This window comes from Pantherophis guttatus, chromosome 7, assembly GCF_059756535.1.
Source record: "Pantherophis guttatus breed Tessera chromosome 7, ASM5975653v1, whole genome shotgun sequence".
In the NCBI taxonomy this organism is placed as follows: Eukaryota; Metazoa; Chordata; class Lepidosauria; order Squamata; family Colubridae; genus Pantherophis; species Pantherophis guttatus.
In genome coordinates this window covers 81,578,464-81,594,111 of record NC_142069.1, presented here as the reverse complement: position 1 = coordinate 81,594,111, position 15,648 = coordinate 81,578,464, and the positions used below count along the sequence as shown (strand labels likewise).

Here is a 15,648-nt window from a genome sequence, read left to right as displayed (position 1 = left end):
ATAGATTTAAAATAATTAAATAAAGTTTGGCCCATAATTTAAAACGTTTCAATTAAAATCAATATCAAATTTTAAAACCAACCGTAAAATCAGGGCAGCCCGGCTAACTGAAAAAAGTAGGTTTTAAGGGCCCGACGAAAAGTCCGGAGGTCTGGGATCACTCGTATCTCTGGGGGTAGATTGTTCCAGAGGGTAGGTGCCACCACAGAGAAGGCTCTCCCCCTATATTTGTATAGAAGACTGGCACTGAGAACTAACATATCCTCAAGAGCTAGGATGGATAAGGAGTTTTGCTCTAAAAGTTCCTGACAGTAAATGCAACAACAACGGGTCTGCTCATGAAGTGATTGGTTCTCCTGAAGTTGCTTAAATAGAGTGAATTCCTGAAATGGGTATTGCGTTGAATTAGATCAGGGGTGTCAAACTCGTGGCGTCACGTGACCAGTGGTGGGATTCAAATAATTTAACAACCAGTTCTCTGCCCTAACGATTGGCTGGGTGGGCGTGGCCAGGGTGTGTGACAGGGAGCACTCGGCCTCCTGGACCTCCCCCACCGGAGCAAAAACAGGCCGCTGGGGTGGGGTGGGGAATGCACCACCTCCACGCGCCCTGTTTTGGGCCTAATAGGCCTCTTTGCAGCCTCCTGGGAGCAAAAATGGGGCACGTGGGGACTCCTGGAAGGGGAGGGGAGGGGCAGGGCCAGCCAGCAATTTAACAACAGATTCACCCGAACCGGCTGAATCTCACTACTGCACGTAATGTATTGCAATGTTTTTTTTCCCTTCGCTAAACCAGGGGTGAGCGTGGCCAGCATGTGACGCATCCGGGCCCGCAGTCCGCGAGTTTGACACCCCCTGGGTTAGGTGATCTTCCAGAATGGCTTACCTTCACCCCCACCCCCAATCAAATGGAGCGTAGAGCACCACATGCTAAAGGAGTTCTCTCATATTTTCACCTGTCAAGCTGGATCTTTGAAGTAGCACCTGCTGAAGGGAGAAGCAAGGGATTCCAGTCGATGGGTCTTGGGTCATATAACTTGGGAACCAACCTCCTCTGGCAGCCTCCATCATTCAGGAGCTGCTATTCCTGAGCAGAGAACCGGGAGGCCCATTTCCACTTGGGAAAGAACATCGTTCTGTGGTTTTTACTGGAGCAAGGATGTCGTGTCCCTCCATTTCTCTTTTTTTTATAGGTCTAAAAAGAGCCCCTGCTCCTAAATCTCCAAATGCAGAGAAGGAAAAAAGCGACGAAATCTGTCTGCACTATGTCTGGCAGTTCTGTAAAAATAAAAGTAAGTCGCAGCGAAGAAGGTGACGGTTAATTTGTTCTTGGCAAGTTGTAATATCTTTGCAGGTTCCATCCATGTTAGCCATAGTGTTTCTGCCTCTCTCTCTCTTTTTTTTTTTAACGCTCTTGCTTGCTTTAGAAGCATCAAGTGGATGTGGATCCACTTGATGTTCAGGGGAAGCGAGGGATACATTGAGATCATCGGTGGCATGATTTACTTTTCAGGAAAGAAATATAAACGGTCTTTAATCCGTAAAGAAGCCAATGGTTAAGATGGACATGCAAATCCAAGGCTTAGAATAAAGGGCTGGACTGTTTCCAGAGAGTAGCTATTGATTCATTCATCAATCAGTCAATTGTGTCTGATTCAGTCTTTTCGAGAAGTAAATCACGATTGTGTTCAATTAATGTCACTCATTTTTCCTTAGCGGTGATGCAATCCACGAAGTGTTACACAGGTTCAGCTTATGGTCACACACTCACAGGCCTGGAAAATTGCCACACTCAATCCCAAATCAACTGAACACTGAGGCACGAACGGTTCTTTAAAATACAGAGAGACCCAGTGAATTTAGAATAACAGCAAACTTTTACTGATATATTTTTTTGCTCTTAAACACACACACTCTCTCTCATCCACACTTACCCAGCATCTACTACTAGGCTGCCAGGCCAGAGGGAAGGAAGTCACCAAGTCTGGGATCCAAAAACAACTCAAAAGCCTGGGCAGACTGTAGGACCTCTTTTTATCCCCCAGAGTTGGTGGGGAGGAGTTTCCCATGCAGGCTTTATTGGTGTGGTTTGGGGAGGGACTTCCTATGTGCTCAGGCCCAACTTTTGTCCTTGTCCTGAGGGAACTTTTCCTGGCTTTTGTCCACCTGGCTTACAGGCCTTCATCACTTTTAGATATGGTGGTTTTGCCCTAGTCTCACAGAAGAAGCTTGGAAGGGTTGGGTTGAGTTGTATGAGAGCTAATAAATAAAAATTTTCCTGGGCTCCAAGATCACCACAGATGGGGACTGCAGCCAAGAAATTAAAAGACACTCCTGGGGAGGAAAGCTATGGCAAATCTAGACAGCATACTAAAAAGCAGAGACATTACCCTGCCAACGAAAGTGCGTATAGTCAAGGCTATGGTTTTCCCATTTGCAATGTATGGCTGTGAAAGTTGGACCATAAGGAAGGCTGAGCACTAAAGAATTGAGGCCTTTGAACTCTGGTGCTGGAGAAGACTCCTGTGAATCCCTTGGACTGCAAGACGATCAAACCGGTCAGTCCTAGAGGAGATCAACCCTGACTGCTCTTTAGAAGGCCAGATCCTGAAGATAAAACTCAAATACTTTGGCCGCCTCATGAGAAGGAAGGACTCACTGGAGAAGAGCCTAATGCTGGGAAAGATTGAGGGCAAAAGAAGAAGGGGACGGCAGAGAACGAGGTGGCTGGATGGAGTCACTAAAGCAGTAGGCATGAGCTTAAATGGTCTCTGGGGGATGGTAGAGGACAGGAAGGCCTGGAGGAAAGTTGTCCATGGGGTCACGATGGGTCGGACACAACTTCACAACTGACAACAACAACCAGAAATAAAAGCTTTAATCCAACGACATTCAAAGCAAGGAGGAATTTCCTGGGAGCTCTGGAAGAGCAGAAGATGCTTCCTCCTGGAGTTGTGAAGCTCCATCGCGGAGGTTTCCAAGCAAAAAATGGCGCACATTGATCCACCAAGGCTACCAGACCTTTGAAGACAGAAGAACAAGCACAAGAGAAGCGAGCACTCCGCAAAGTCAGAGCTGCAAATGCTGCAACAATGGTGGCCACGCATGTCTACCCGACATGCTGCAGAACATTTCGTGCCCTTATAGACCTTACCAGCCACCTGCGGACACACCGTGGATTGCCCACAACTGGTTAGATATCAAGGTCCTCTTCAAACACGATCATCAAGCAAAGGAGAGAGAGCAATTTCATCTGGAATGCTTTGAGGATTCTTGCCCTGGCAAAGGGTTGTGCTAGAAGACCTCAAAGGTCCCCCCAACTTTAGGAATCTATGGCTGGCATTCAGCTCTTGGTGAAGTCATGTTTTACTCCACGTGGGTCAGAAACACGTCTCCTGGGAGGGGCAAGACAGGACCAGTGTTATGATGTCATGGCACAGATGGCGAACATTCATCATGTCATGGTTGCAACCGATGCGAGTTGATTTGCATTGTGAAGGCCTGGCATCACATTTAGATATGCATACAGGCATACACTTACACACCACCAATGGGTTCCTGAATCCAGTAACAACTGCCATTTACATTAGGGAGTACTGACTGACCTATTGTAAAGTGAGGATAGTGTAATTGTCAGTGTAGAGATCGGCTCTATCCCCAAGACATATATAGTGTGTAGAGTAGAGCAGAGCAGAGCAGAGTAGAGTAGAGAAGAGTAGAATAGAATAGAATAGAATAGAATAGAATAGAATAGAATAGAATAGAATAGAATAGAATAGAATAGAATAGAATAGAATAGAATAGAATAGAATAGAATAGAATAGACAGAGTTGGAAGGGACCTTGGAGGTCTTCTAGTCCAACCCACTACCTAGCCAAGAAACCCTACAACACCTCAGACAAATGGTTATCCAACATCTTAAAAACTTCCAGTGTTGGAGCATTCACAACTTCTGGAGGCAAGTTGTTCCACTGATTAATTGTTCTCACTGTCAGGAAATTTCTCCTTAGTTCTAGGTTGCTTCTCTCCCTGATTAGTTTCCACCCATTGCTTCTTGTCCTGCCCTCAAATGCTTTGGAGAATAGCCTGACTCCCTCTTCTTTGTGGCAGCCCCTGAGATATCGGAAGACTGCTATCATGTCTCCCCAAGTCCTTCTCTTCATTAAACTAGACATACCCAGTTCCTGCAACCGTTCTTCATATGTTTTAGCCTCCAGTCCCCTAATCATCTTTGTTGCTCTTCTCTGCACTCTTTCTAGAGTCTCCACATCTTTTTTTACCTCATGGCAACCAAAACTGGATGCAGAATTCCAAGTGCGGCCTTACCAAGGCATTATAAAGTGGTATTAACACTTCACGTGATCTTGATTCTATTCCTCTGTCCTCAACCTATAACCATTTGTTTAACCACTTACAACAATGATGGGTGCTACTCTTCTGCCTGTAATAAGTTCATCATAGAGCAATGTTTTTTCACCTTGGCCATTTTAAAATATGTGGAATTCTGGGAGTTGAAGTCCACGCATCTTAAAATGGCTAAGGTGGAGAAACATTGCTCTAGAGTAGAAAAAATAGGGAAGAAAGGCATGGGATCTCTTGGATCCAGAGTAACCAAGATGCCTCGTGGTATTTTCCTTGGCAATCATGTAGATCCAGATTTTCATGGCTTTCTCCTGTGGATCTAATCCATTTTATGTAACAAACACCACTTGATAAACCAAAGACTCGCTGCTTTATTATAGGAACCTGAAAATGGGACATAACAAAACAGGATACGAAGTTCAATCTTACTGTTGCTTTTGGATTTACATCCTGCAGAGCAGTCAAGACTTCCTTATCAGGCAGAAAATGATGAATTTAGATTTTTGCTTTTATCCATCAGCATGGAAATTTGACCCAAACTTTTATTTCCCAAAGAGGAACAGCTAATCACTGTACTTTTTGTAGTAAGCATGCCTGGAAGCTTGCTTTTATAAAATGTATAAAGAAGCTTAGATGATTTACTTTTACTCATTCGCTTTGTAGATAATTGCAGCATGCTCCATTATGATCTTCCTTACCGGTGGCAGATCTTCACCAACAATGGCTGGAAGGATCTTCCCAGAAGAGAGGAAATTGAAAAGGCTTACTGTGACCCAAATATTACCAGGTAGAAAATGAAATTACGATCTTTGTAAATATATATGTATATGTATATGTATATGTAGGTCTTTGGTTATTCGGGTTTTCTCCCGCGTAAAATTGGAGGTGTCTTGGCAACGTTTCGACGAAGTCTCATTCATCATCTTCAGGCTGGTGTTCTCGGCTTCGTGCTTCTAGGAGCAATGTGTGTGATCGCAGAATGTGATTGCTCCTAGAAGCACGAAGCCGAGAACACCAGCCTAAAGATGACGAATGAGACTTCGTCGAAACGTTGCCAAGACACCTCCAATTTTATGCGGGAGAAATCTGCAGCCCTAGCTCAGTGGAATCACATCCATTCGATTCTGGGCTTTTTTCTTTCTGGCAGCCAGCAAGTTCTTGCTGCCAGGTGAGAGACTTATATAGATCTATTTCTGGCTCGTTAGCCATCATCAGTAAGCCACACCCACATCTCATGTATCCTCCCTGTAAAGGTACAGTATCTATTTTCTTACCTCTTCGTAGGATTTATGTGTGTTTTTCCTCTAGCCAGGTTTTTCCTATGTAACCAAGGTTTTTCTGCAGCCCTAGCTCAGTGGAATCACATCCACTTGATTCTGGGCTTTTTTCTTTCTGGCAGCCAGCAAGAAAGAAAAATTGAAAATAGATATTGTACCTTTACAGGGAGGATACATGAGATGCGGGTGTGGCTTACTGATGATGGCTAACGAGCCAGAAATAGATCTATATAAGTCTCTCACCTGGCAGCCAGAACTTGCTTCCCTCCCCCAACATCACATTTTTTTTTTCTGAATGGCTCATTATTGAATTAAGGCGGGGCTCTCCAACCTTGGCAACTTTACGAACTTGTGGACTTCAACTCCCAGAATTCCTCAGCCAGCTTTGCTGGGAGGGGAGGGCGAGGGGCAAAGCTGGCTGAGGAATTCTGGGAGTTGAAGTCCACAAGTTCGTAAAGTTGCCAAGGTTGGAGAGCCCTGAATTAAGGGATTCTTTTACACGCCCCTCCAAAAAAGCTTTTTAATGCTCCAACCTGCCCAAATCTCAATTTTCAAATGCACCAATTACTTTTTTTTTTTTTTTTAGTTCCATACTATTTTCTTTTGACTGGTAGCAAAAACTCTTTTAGTGACTGATAACAGCAAGCCCTTTGAGCATCTAAAAGTGGCTCCTTTTTCATAGAGGAACTACCGTATTTTTCGGACTATAAGACACACCTAAATTTAGAAGAGGAAAACAACAAAAAAAAGTTTTCGCCTACCTTTTTTTCCGACCCATTTTCGAGGCTTTTTTTTCAGCCCATTTTTGGGGCTTTTGGCCTGTTTCAGGGCTTTTTTGGCTCGTTTTTGGGGCTTTTTTCAACCCGTTTTCCAGGCTTTTTCCAAACCATTTTCCGTGAATTTTTTGGCCTGTTTTCGTGGATTTTTTCAACCTGCTTTTCCCCAAAAAACAGGCCAAAAAAGCCTCAAAAATGGACCCCAAAACCCTCAAAAACAGGCCAGAAAAAGCCCAGAAAATGGGCCGAAAAAGCCTCCAAAATGGGCCCAAAAAAGGCCTGGAAAAGGCTGAAAAAAGGCCCGAAAACAGGGCGTGCGGAGGCCAAAAAAAAATGGCTGGCAAGTGGGGAGGGCTTCGGCAATATTCAGTCTATAAGACGCACAGATATTTTCGCCCCCTTTTGGGAGACAAAAAAGTGCGTCTTATAGTCCAAAAAATACGGTAGGTTAGAACTGGGGGAAATCTCCACAGAGATTTCCAGGATTTAGATCTGGAGTTGAAAAAGGGCCCCAGGTCTGAACCCAAAACACTGCGTGGAAAGGATATACAAATGGAAGATTAAAGTTTTTCCTTACAGTTTGGAATTCACTAAAATCAAGCAAAAGAATCCATGGAGAAGCAGCAGACCAAGAAAAGTGGACTTGCCTATTCTGTGCAAACCCAATAGTCAAGTTTGTTAGATATGGATCACGATTTAGCCTCCTGGGTAAAACTATGGCTTGTTCAGGGGAGGGGAGAGAAAACTAAACTGATTCAGTGGAGTGGATAAACCCAGCCGAACTCTTTCTCCTCCACAGGTTTCCAGATCTAGATCTAGATTTCACGACCATGACTTCTGTCTCTCCTCCAATTCGGCGCCTGTCCACTGTGTCGTCCGTCACCAAAGAGCCGAAGTTTGTCATGACAACCAAGTGGCTGTGGTACTGGAGGAATGACCAGGGCCAATGGATCGAATATGGGAAACAGGTCAGTAGAGGACTGGGGCACTTCTACTCCATGGAAATGCTCTGTTAGCTTGGTTCTCCAGTCCTGGGAGAATTCTCACCGATAAAGGAGAATATTTGTTAGCAATCAGAGCGCGCTCTCTGAGCTTGGTTTATTTATTTATTTATTTATTTATTTATTTATTATTCAAATTTCTATACCGCCCTTCTCCTTTCGGACTCAGGGCGGTGAACAGCCAAGATAAAAACATCTATACAAACATCACAGTTAAAAATAAAGTTAAAATAATTTATAAATTTGGCCCATAATTTAAAACTTGTCAATTAAAATCAATATTAAAATTTTAAAACTAACCCTAAAATCAAGACAGACCGGCTAACTGAAAAAAATAAGTTTTTAGGGCCCGACGAAAGATCCGAAGGTCGGAGATCACTCGTATCTCTGGGGGTAGATTGTTCCATAGGGTAGGTGCCACCACAGAGAAGGCTCTCCTCCTGGGGGTCGCCAGCCGGCATTGTCTGGCCGACGGCACCATAGGAGGCCCTCTCTGTGGGAGCGAACTGGCCGGTGGGAGGCTATTGGTGGCAGAAGGCGGTCCCGTAAGTACCCTGGCCCTAAGCCATGGAGCGCTTTGAAGGTGATCACCAACACCTTGAAGCGCACCCGGAAGTCCACCGGTTGTTCCTATGCAGATGTTTCATTAGCCAAACTAGGATACGGTTACCTAGTTTGGGTAATGAAACATCTGCATTAAAGCAATCAGCACCATGATGATGATGATGTTATCCATTCTCAGCATCTGGGGAGGAAAAAGGGAAGCTTTCAAATTATTATCAGACTAAGAGCAGACAGACATTTCAACGTTGGCTCCTAAGTATGGCATTGGTCCACAAGGGATTCTATGAGGAAGAAGCCCAGACAATTCATAAACACTTTGGCTTAATGTACTCACCAAGACATGAGTGTCCCTCTCTAGTTTTTAAGATTCCATAAGTAATCTTTTTTTTTTCCTAACGTTAGTATTATTTATGGTGATTCTGTGTCAGTCTTGCCTCCTTAGTTGTTGGATTGGACACAATATTAGGAAAGGAGAAACAATGATTTAGGGTGAAGGTTAGAGTGGGTGTCAGCAACCCGTGGCTCTGGAGCCGCATGTGGCTCTTTGGGCCCTCTGCTGCGGCTCCCTGTCCCATGACTGTCTGGCCCCACCCCTCACCCTCCCCTCCCAGTCACTCCTCGCCTGGCCTTTGAAATCCGAGAGGGAGAGGAGGAGAGAGAGACAGAGAGACAGAGAGGGGGGCGGGGTTGATAGAGGGGTAGAGAGAGCAGGGGAGAAAGAGAAAGAGAGAAAAGGTTTTTGTGGTTTCCGGTGTTTTTTAACAACCGGTTCTCTGCCCAAATGACCGGCTGGGTAGGCGTGGCCAGGGGGGGTCATGTGACTGGGTGGGAGTGAGTGATATGGAGTTGGCCACGCCCACCCAGATTTTGTGGCTCCCGGTGTTTTTTTGTGTGTGGGAAACAGGTCCAAATGGCTCTTTGAGCGTTTAAGGTTGCAGACCCCTGGGTTAGAGGTTATGTGATAGATTTCTCTTTGCCTCCCCCACCCTTCAGAGGTTGCTAGTTTCCATACACCTTGTGCAGTGTCAGGAGGAGCAAAGAATGTGTGGGAATGTGTATTAACAACATGGCATTTTCTTACATTGTATGTTTATTATTGGTAAGAGCAGTGGTTTACAAACTTGGCAACTTTTCAGTTGGGCGGACTTCAACTCCCAGAATTCCCCATCCCATGCTGGCTGGGGAATTCTGGCAGTTGAAGTTCACCCATCTTGCCAAGTTTGAAAAACGCTGATGGAGAGTTTTACTAGCATCTAGCTAAAACTAGATGCTAGCTGTGGGGCTAAAATTCCTTGAAGAGAGGACGAGCATAAACATAACAGAAAAAAATGAAACTGATGGTAGAACAGAATTTTGATTAGGCCTTATTACCATGTCAGTGGATTTCTTCGGTGTTAAAGAATACCTGTTCTAAATACAGGTAGTCCTTGATTTATGACCATGATTGCAACCAGAATTGCGGTTGATAAGTAAGTCTTCATGTGACTGGACCTGATTTTACGGCCATTCTTACTGTGCTCATTAAGCGAATCATCTGGTCATGACATAAATACAGTTTCCACAGTTGGGAAGATCACAAATTGCGATCACATATCTTACAAGATGCTGTGACCTTCTTTAATGTGAGCTGGTTGACATGCACTGGAATTGCAATCACATGATTGCGGGGGTGGTACAATGGTCATAAGTTCGCAGACAGATTATCCATCACTTTTTCCAAGGCTGTAACTTCAAACCATTATTAAATGAACAAATCATAAGTTCAGGACTACTTACGTTGCGAATCCAGAACATATTCTTGTATAAGAATTTCATTCAAGAAGGTGCGTGCAGAGGAGAGCAGTGGTCCTTATCCTCTAACAATAAATTATGTATAATACTTCATTTCTATAGGACAAGCAATTCCAGCCTGCCAGTCTAACTTCAGATGACCTGGAGAACCTTTACCTAGCAGACCCAAATGGAAGTATCCAATTTGAAGCTGGCTCTCAGAAATATTTGCTGAACTTTAAAAGTAAGGAATCCCACTTCAAGAGGTACCGTCGGTTCAAAATATCCCTAAGTCTGGTTTCCCCCAACACGATCTTGACATTAAGTGGAAATTGTTTTTGTAAATTGGCTAGGCACAGAGGATTTTTTTTTTTATGGTTGCTGCTTTGCTTTCAAATTCCCATTGAATAAAACGAGCAATTGAGTTTGACCTCAGAGCTATAATTTGCTTAGTGCCTCCTGGGGCATCCCTGGTTTTCTAATGATTTTGTTGCCAAGTGGGAAGAGTCAGAATTACTGGCCTTTTTTTTTTTTTTTTTTTGCATAGGGAAGAGGGAGATGAAGACTAAAATCACTCCGGTTTGTGGAGATGAAATGAGGGCCTTAATCCTCTGTAACATTTAGGTTATCTTCCAAAAAGAAGAAAGTTCCAGAGGTCAAAAATGGGACTTTGGAGTTTGCGAGTTTTTGCAGGGCCCTAGGTGCTACTCCAGCTTTTGAGATTTAGTTCAAATCTGATATGGGGATAAAAGCATCACTCCATATATTTTTTCTGCATCTTTTCTCTAGGCATAGTCAGTGACTTTTGGGGGGTTTTTTCCCTTTAAACCTAAAAACATTCTATCCTCTTTCTCGAGATATGACCCAGAAAAATGTGAATTATCCTACCCAACGGGAGGTCCGAAGACGTCCCAAGTTTGTTTCCTCTGAAGATGTCAAGTCAAAGAAAGGGTAAAGTAGAGGGGTGTGGGGATCTCAGAATCTACCATATTTTTCAGACTATAAGACACTTTTTGTCTCCCAAAAGGGTGTGAAAATGTCTGTGCGTCTTATAGACCAAATATTGCTGAAGCTTCGCCCGCCCGCCATTTTGGGGGGCCTTTTTCAGGCCCGTTTTCAGGGCTTTTCTCAGCCTGTTTTTGAGGCTTTTTTCGGCCTGTCTTTGAGGCTTTTTTTCAGTCCATTTGTGAAGGTTTTTCTGTCTGTTTTTGAAGGTTTTTTCACCCCGTTTTTGAGGCTTTTTTCAGCCCGTTACCAAGGCTTTTTTCAGCCCATTTTTCCAGAAAAAACAGGCCAAAAAAAGGCTGGAAAGGGGCCAAAAATGGGGTGCGCGGAGGCCCAAAATTTTTTTGTTGTTGTTTTCCTCTTCTAAATCAAGGTGCGTCCTATAGTCAGGTGCGCCTTATAGTCCAAAAATACGGTAATTAAGATCCCATGCTTCAGTTTGCTTTGTTCCTTTTTTTTCTAATTTCTTGAAAAGGTAGAATCCTACTACGACTTTTGCTTTTTCCCCCGAGTGGTTCTTGTAGTTGGAACTAGATGAAGCAGATTGACCATTGTCCCTCACACTTTTTCTTTTGCTTGTACCCAGACACACAGCAACAACAACAGCAGCAGCAGCAGCAACAACAACAACAACAACAACAACTCCTGCACGCATAACGTCTCCCGTAACAACTCCAACTTACCCTCCAAACTGGGATAACACAGCTCTACCTGCTATTGGATACGCGGTAATGGATTTCTTGGTGTTATTTGCATCTTTTTCATGTATATTTATTACTGCCCTGTTCCCTGTTTTATACAAACTTTATATTGCAGTGTAATGAAGTGCTGGAGAAAAGCTTTCACCTGAATAAAATCTAATATTCTAGGTGAATTAATGAAAAATAGTATGTAGGTGTCTGAAAAGCATATGTCATCTTTAGGCTTGCATTAAACTATCCAGAAGTACATTAGAATATGTAAGTTTGAATTGTAAAAATAAGTTTATTTCCCTCACAACCTGCTCCTTAAAAGGCTGACTGGTGGAAATTCTGGGGAGGAGGAGGTACTCATTTATAGCTTCGTTACTTCTGTGGTCTTTTGTGGTTTTCATAAAAAGTCAAAACATAAAGAAGAGAAGAGTAGCAATCTGAGGAAAAAACATGATATAATGCCCTTGTACATGGGGGGGGGGTTATTTATTTATTTATTTATTAAATTTATATCCCGCCCTTCTCCCCGAAGGGACTCAGGGCGGTAAACAGCCGAGAATTAAAATAACATACAATATAAAAGTTAAGATAATTAAAAATAAATTAAATTAAACGGCTTCCCAATTTAAAACCCCTAGCTATACAATTAAAAAAAACTAACCCATAAAACCTATTCAGGCCAGGGTTGATGCTCGGTAGTCTTTCCAACTCTGATGTGAACTCAAATTTGTAGGATTCCAAGTATTCCAATTTGGGAATTTAAATTGAATAAATCATTCCCTTTCTTTCTGGAGTCATAGCAATAGCACTTAGACTTATATACTGCTTCACAGTGCTTCACAGCCCTCTCTAAGCGGTTTACAGAGTCAGCCTATTGCCCCCAACAATCTGGCTCCTCATTTTACCCATCTCCGAAGGATGGAAGACTGAGTCAACCTTGAGCCTGGTGAGATTCGATCTGCCAAACTGCTGGCAGCCGGTAATCAGCAGAAGTAGCCTGCAGTACTGCACTTTAACCACTGCACCACCGCGGCTCTTATCTTTGTCATGACCACGAATGTCTTCAACACTTCATAATATCTTTGGTTTTAGGTCATTGAACTCAAGAGAGGTTCTCCGGAGTTCTTGAAAATTGAGAATCTCTTTCAGATGACGATGAAAAACTATAAAATCCGCAAGATAGAACGAATTCAGAACCCATCTCTTTGGCAAGTCTACCAGTGGTTTGTATTTTATTTTATTACATAATTGCTATCAATGTTACAAGAAGCCGAGCATTGTGATTTCTTAAGGCAGTCATTTTATTACCTCCATTGAATTACCCAGAGCATAAATTACCCAGACCTTCAAAATTTATTAGATGCATATCTTTAATTTTTATATGGGTGGTGCGGTGGCCTAGAGGTGGAGCTCTCGCCTCACAATCAGGAGGCTGTGAGTTCGATCCTAGGTAGAGGCAGATATTTCTCTCTCTTGGCACACTGAGAATATATCTGCTGAAAAAACCTCTGCACTGGCAACAGGAAGGGCATCTGGCCAGTAAACACTCAGCTCCATCCAGTTGCCCAGACTCCAACTCCGATTATGGCGTTCTTAAAAGAGGATGATATCTTTCATTTTTATACCTAGTCTATAGCAGTGTTTCTGAAGCTTGATCACTTTCAGATGGGTGAACATCAACTCCTAGAATTTGCCAGCTACATGCTGGCTGGGGAATTCTGGGAGTTGAAGTCCACACATCTCAAAGTGGCCCTGTTTGAGAAACATTGCCCTATAGACACTGAAGTTTCTCAGTAATTAATTGAATAAAAAATAAGAATGTGCAGTCCACAAAACGTTGTCATAATTAGCTGCAAAACAACAGAACAGAACAGAACAGAACAGAACAGAACAGAATAGAATAGAATAGAATAGAATAGAATTCTTTATTGGCCAAGTGTGATTGGACACACAAGGAATTTGTCTTCAGTGCATACGCTCTCAGCGTACATAAAAGAAAAGATACATTCGTCAAGAATCATAAAGTACAACACTTAATGATAGTCATAGGGTACAAATAAGCAATCAAATCACATTAGGAAACAGTCAATATGAATTGTAAAAATACAAGCAACAAGGTTACAGTCATACAGTCATATGTGGGAGGAGATGGGTGATAGGAACAATGAGAAGATTAATAGTAGTGCAGACTTAGTAAATAGTTTGGCAATGTTCTGAGGATTATTTGTTTAGCAGAGTGTTGACATTTGTGGAAAAAACTGTTCTTGTGTCTAGTTGTTCTGGTGTGCAGTGCTCTTAGCATCGTTTTGAGGGTAGGAGTTGAAACAATTTATATCCAGGATGTGAGGGCTCTGTAAATATTTTCACAGCCGTCTTTTTGACTTGTGCAGTATACAGGTCCTCAGTGGAAGGCAGGTTGGTAGCCATTGTTTTTTCTGCAGTTCTAATTATCCTCTGAAGTCTGTATCTGTCTTGTTGGGTTGCAGAACCAAACCAGACAGTTATAGAGGTGCAGATGACAGACTCCATAATTCCTCTGTAGAACTGGATCAGCAGCTCCTTGGGCAGTTTGAGCTTTCTGAGTTGGCGCACAACGAACATTCTTCGTTGTGCTTTTTTGATGACGTTTTTGATGTTGGGTGTCCATTTTAGGTTGTGAGATATGGTAGAACCTAGAAATTTGAAGCTCTCTACTGTTGATACTGTGTTGTCTAGTATGGTAAGAGGTAGTGGTATGGGAGGGTTTCTCCTAAAGTCTACCACCATTTCTATGGTTTTGAGTGTGTTCAGTTCCAGATTGTTCTGGTCGCACCACGAGGCTAATTGCTCAATGCCAGCCTGATCATTGTCCAGATAATCTCCCCCAAAAAGCTCAATTTTAAATAATGTTTGGAATACCATCAAGCTACGTGCCTGCATGATTTCTGTCTGTCCTATGACCAGAAGCGAATCCCTGTGAAGCTATGGGGTCTCCTGCATATTTATTTATTCATTTATTTGGTTCGATTTATATGCCGCCCTTCTTCGGAGACTCAGGGCGGCTTACAATGCGTTAAGCAATAGTCTTCATACTTTTGTATATACCTGCTTAAGGCTTTGCCCCCCGCCCCCCAGCGATGTTCTTTTTTATACAAAGTCAGCTTATTGCCCCCACAAACTGGGTCCTCATTTTATCTGCCTCAGAAGGATGGAAGGCTGAGTCAACCTTGAGCCTGGTGAGATTTGAACTTGCAGTAATTGCAGGCAGCTGGTGCTACTTAACAGCAATTTAGTCTGCTGCGCCACCAAGACTCTTGAGCAGGGGGTTGGACTAGAAGACCTCCAAGGTCTCTTCCAAGCACAATTTCTTAGACTGAGGGGTAAAATAAATGATAGAGAAACTAGCAAAAGTAAATTGACTCGATTATGGGAGTCAACTCAACTTCATTAGAGTTTTTGAAAAGTACGTAACACTGATGACCTTTTAGGATCCAAAATAGTTCCTTTTTTAAAAAAAATCGGGTACGGTCTCCCCCCAAAAAAGGAGGCAGATGAATTAAAAGTGAGGAGTACAGGTAGTCCTCAACTTACAAAAGTTTGTTTAGTGACCATTCAAAGTTACAATGTGAAAAGTGACTTATGACCATTTTTCACCCTGATGACCATTGTGGTCACGTGATCAAAATCGGGATGCTTGGCTACTGACTCACATTTATGACGGTTCCGGGATCGTGCGATCCCCTTCTGTGACCTTCTGATGAGCAAAGAAAGGGGAAGCTATTTAGGCAAGAAAAACAAAATGCTCAGGTACCGTATACGTGGTACCTTGCTCAATAGTAGTAACTGTGAGAGGGATCTTGGAGTCCTAGTGGACAACCATTTAAATACCCTGTTTCCCCCAAAATAAGTCATTCCCTGATAATAAGCCCAGTCGGGCTTCTGAGCGCATGGCAATGCGGCCAAGTACTTATTTCAGGGTTCAAAAAAATATAAGACAGGGTCTTATTTTTGGGGAAACATGGTATGAGCCAGCCGTGTGCAGCAGCTGCCAAAAAAGCCAACACAGTTCTAGGCTGCATAAACAGAGGGATAGAATCAAGATCATGTGAAGTGTTGATACCACTTTCTAATGCCTTGGTAAGGCCACACTTGGAATCCTGCATCCGGTTTTGGTCACCACGATGTAAAAAAGATGTTGAGGCTGTAGAAAGAGTGCAGAGAAG

General features: G+C 43.0%; 1 protein-coding gene across 1 annotated transcript in view; it reads left to right on the top strand.

Annotated features, from left to right (window-relative positions):
- The window catches only part of LOC117678906 (protein mono-ADP-ribosyltransferase PARP12-like), a 34,835-nt gene that overhangs the window by 15,507 nt on the left and 3,680 nt on the right, over positions 1-15,648 (top strand). Inside the window, exons 5-11 of the mRNA XM_060684161.2 lie at positions 1,193-1,291; positions 5,025-5,148; positions 7,214-7,382; positions 9,873-9,993; positions 10,607-10,700; positions 11,341-11,482; positions 12,539-12,669. Coding sequence (XP_060540144.2) covers positions 1,193-1,291; positions 5,025-5,148; positions 7,214-7,382; positions 9,873-9,993; positions 10,607-10,700; positions 11,341-11,482; positions 12,539-12,669 — 880 coding nt within the window. The remainder of the gene's footprint in view (positions 1-1,192; positions 1,292-5,024; positions 5,149-7,213; positions 7,383-9,872; positions 9,994-10,606; positions 10,701-11,340; positions 11,483-12,538; positions 12,670-15,648) is intronic.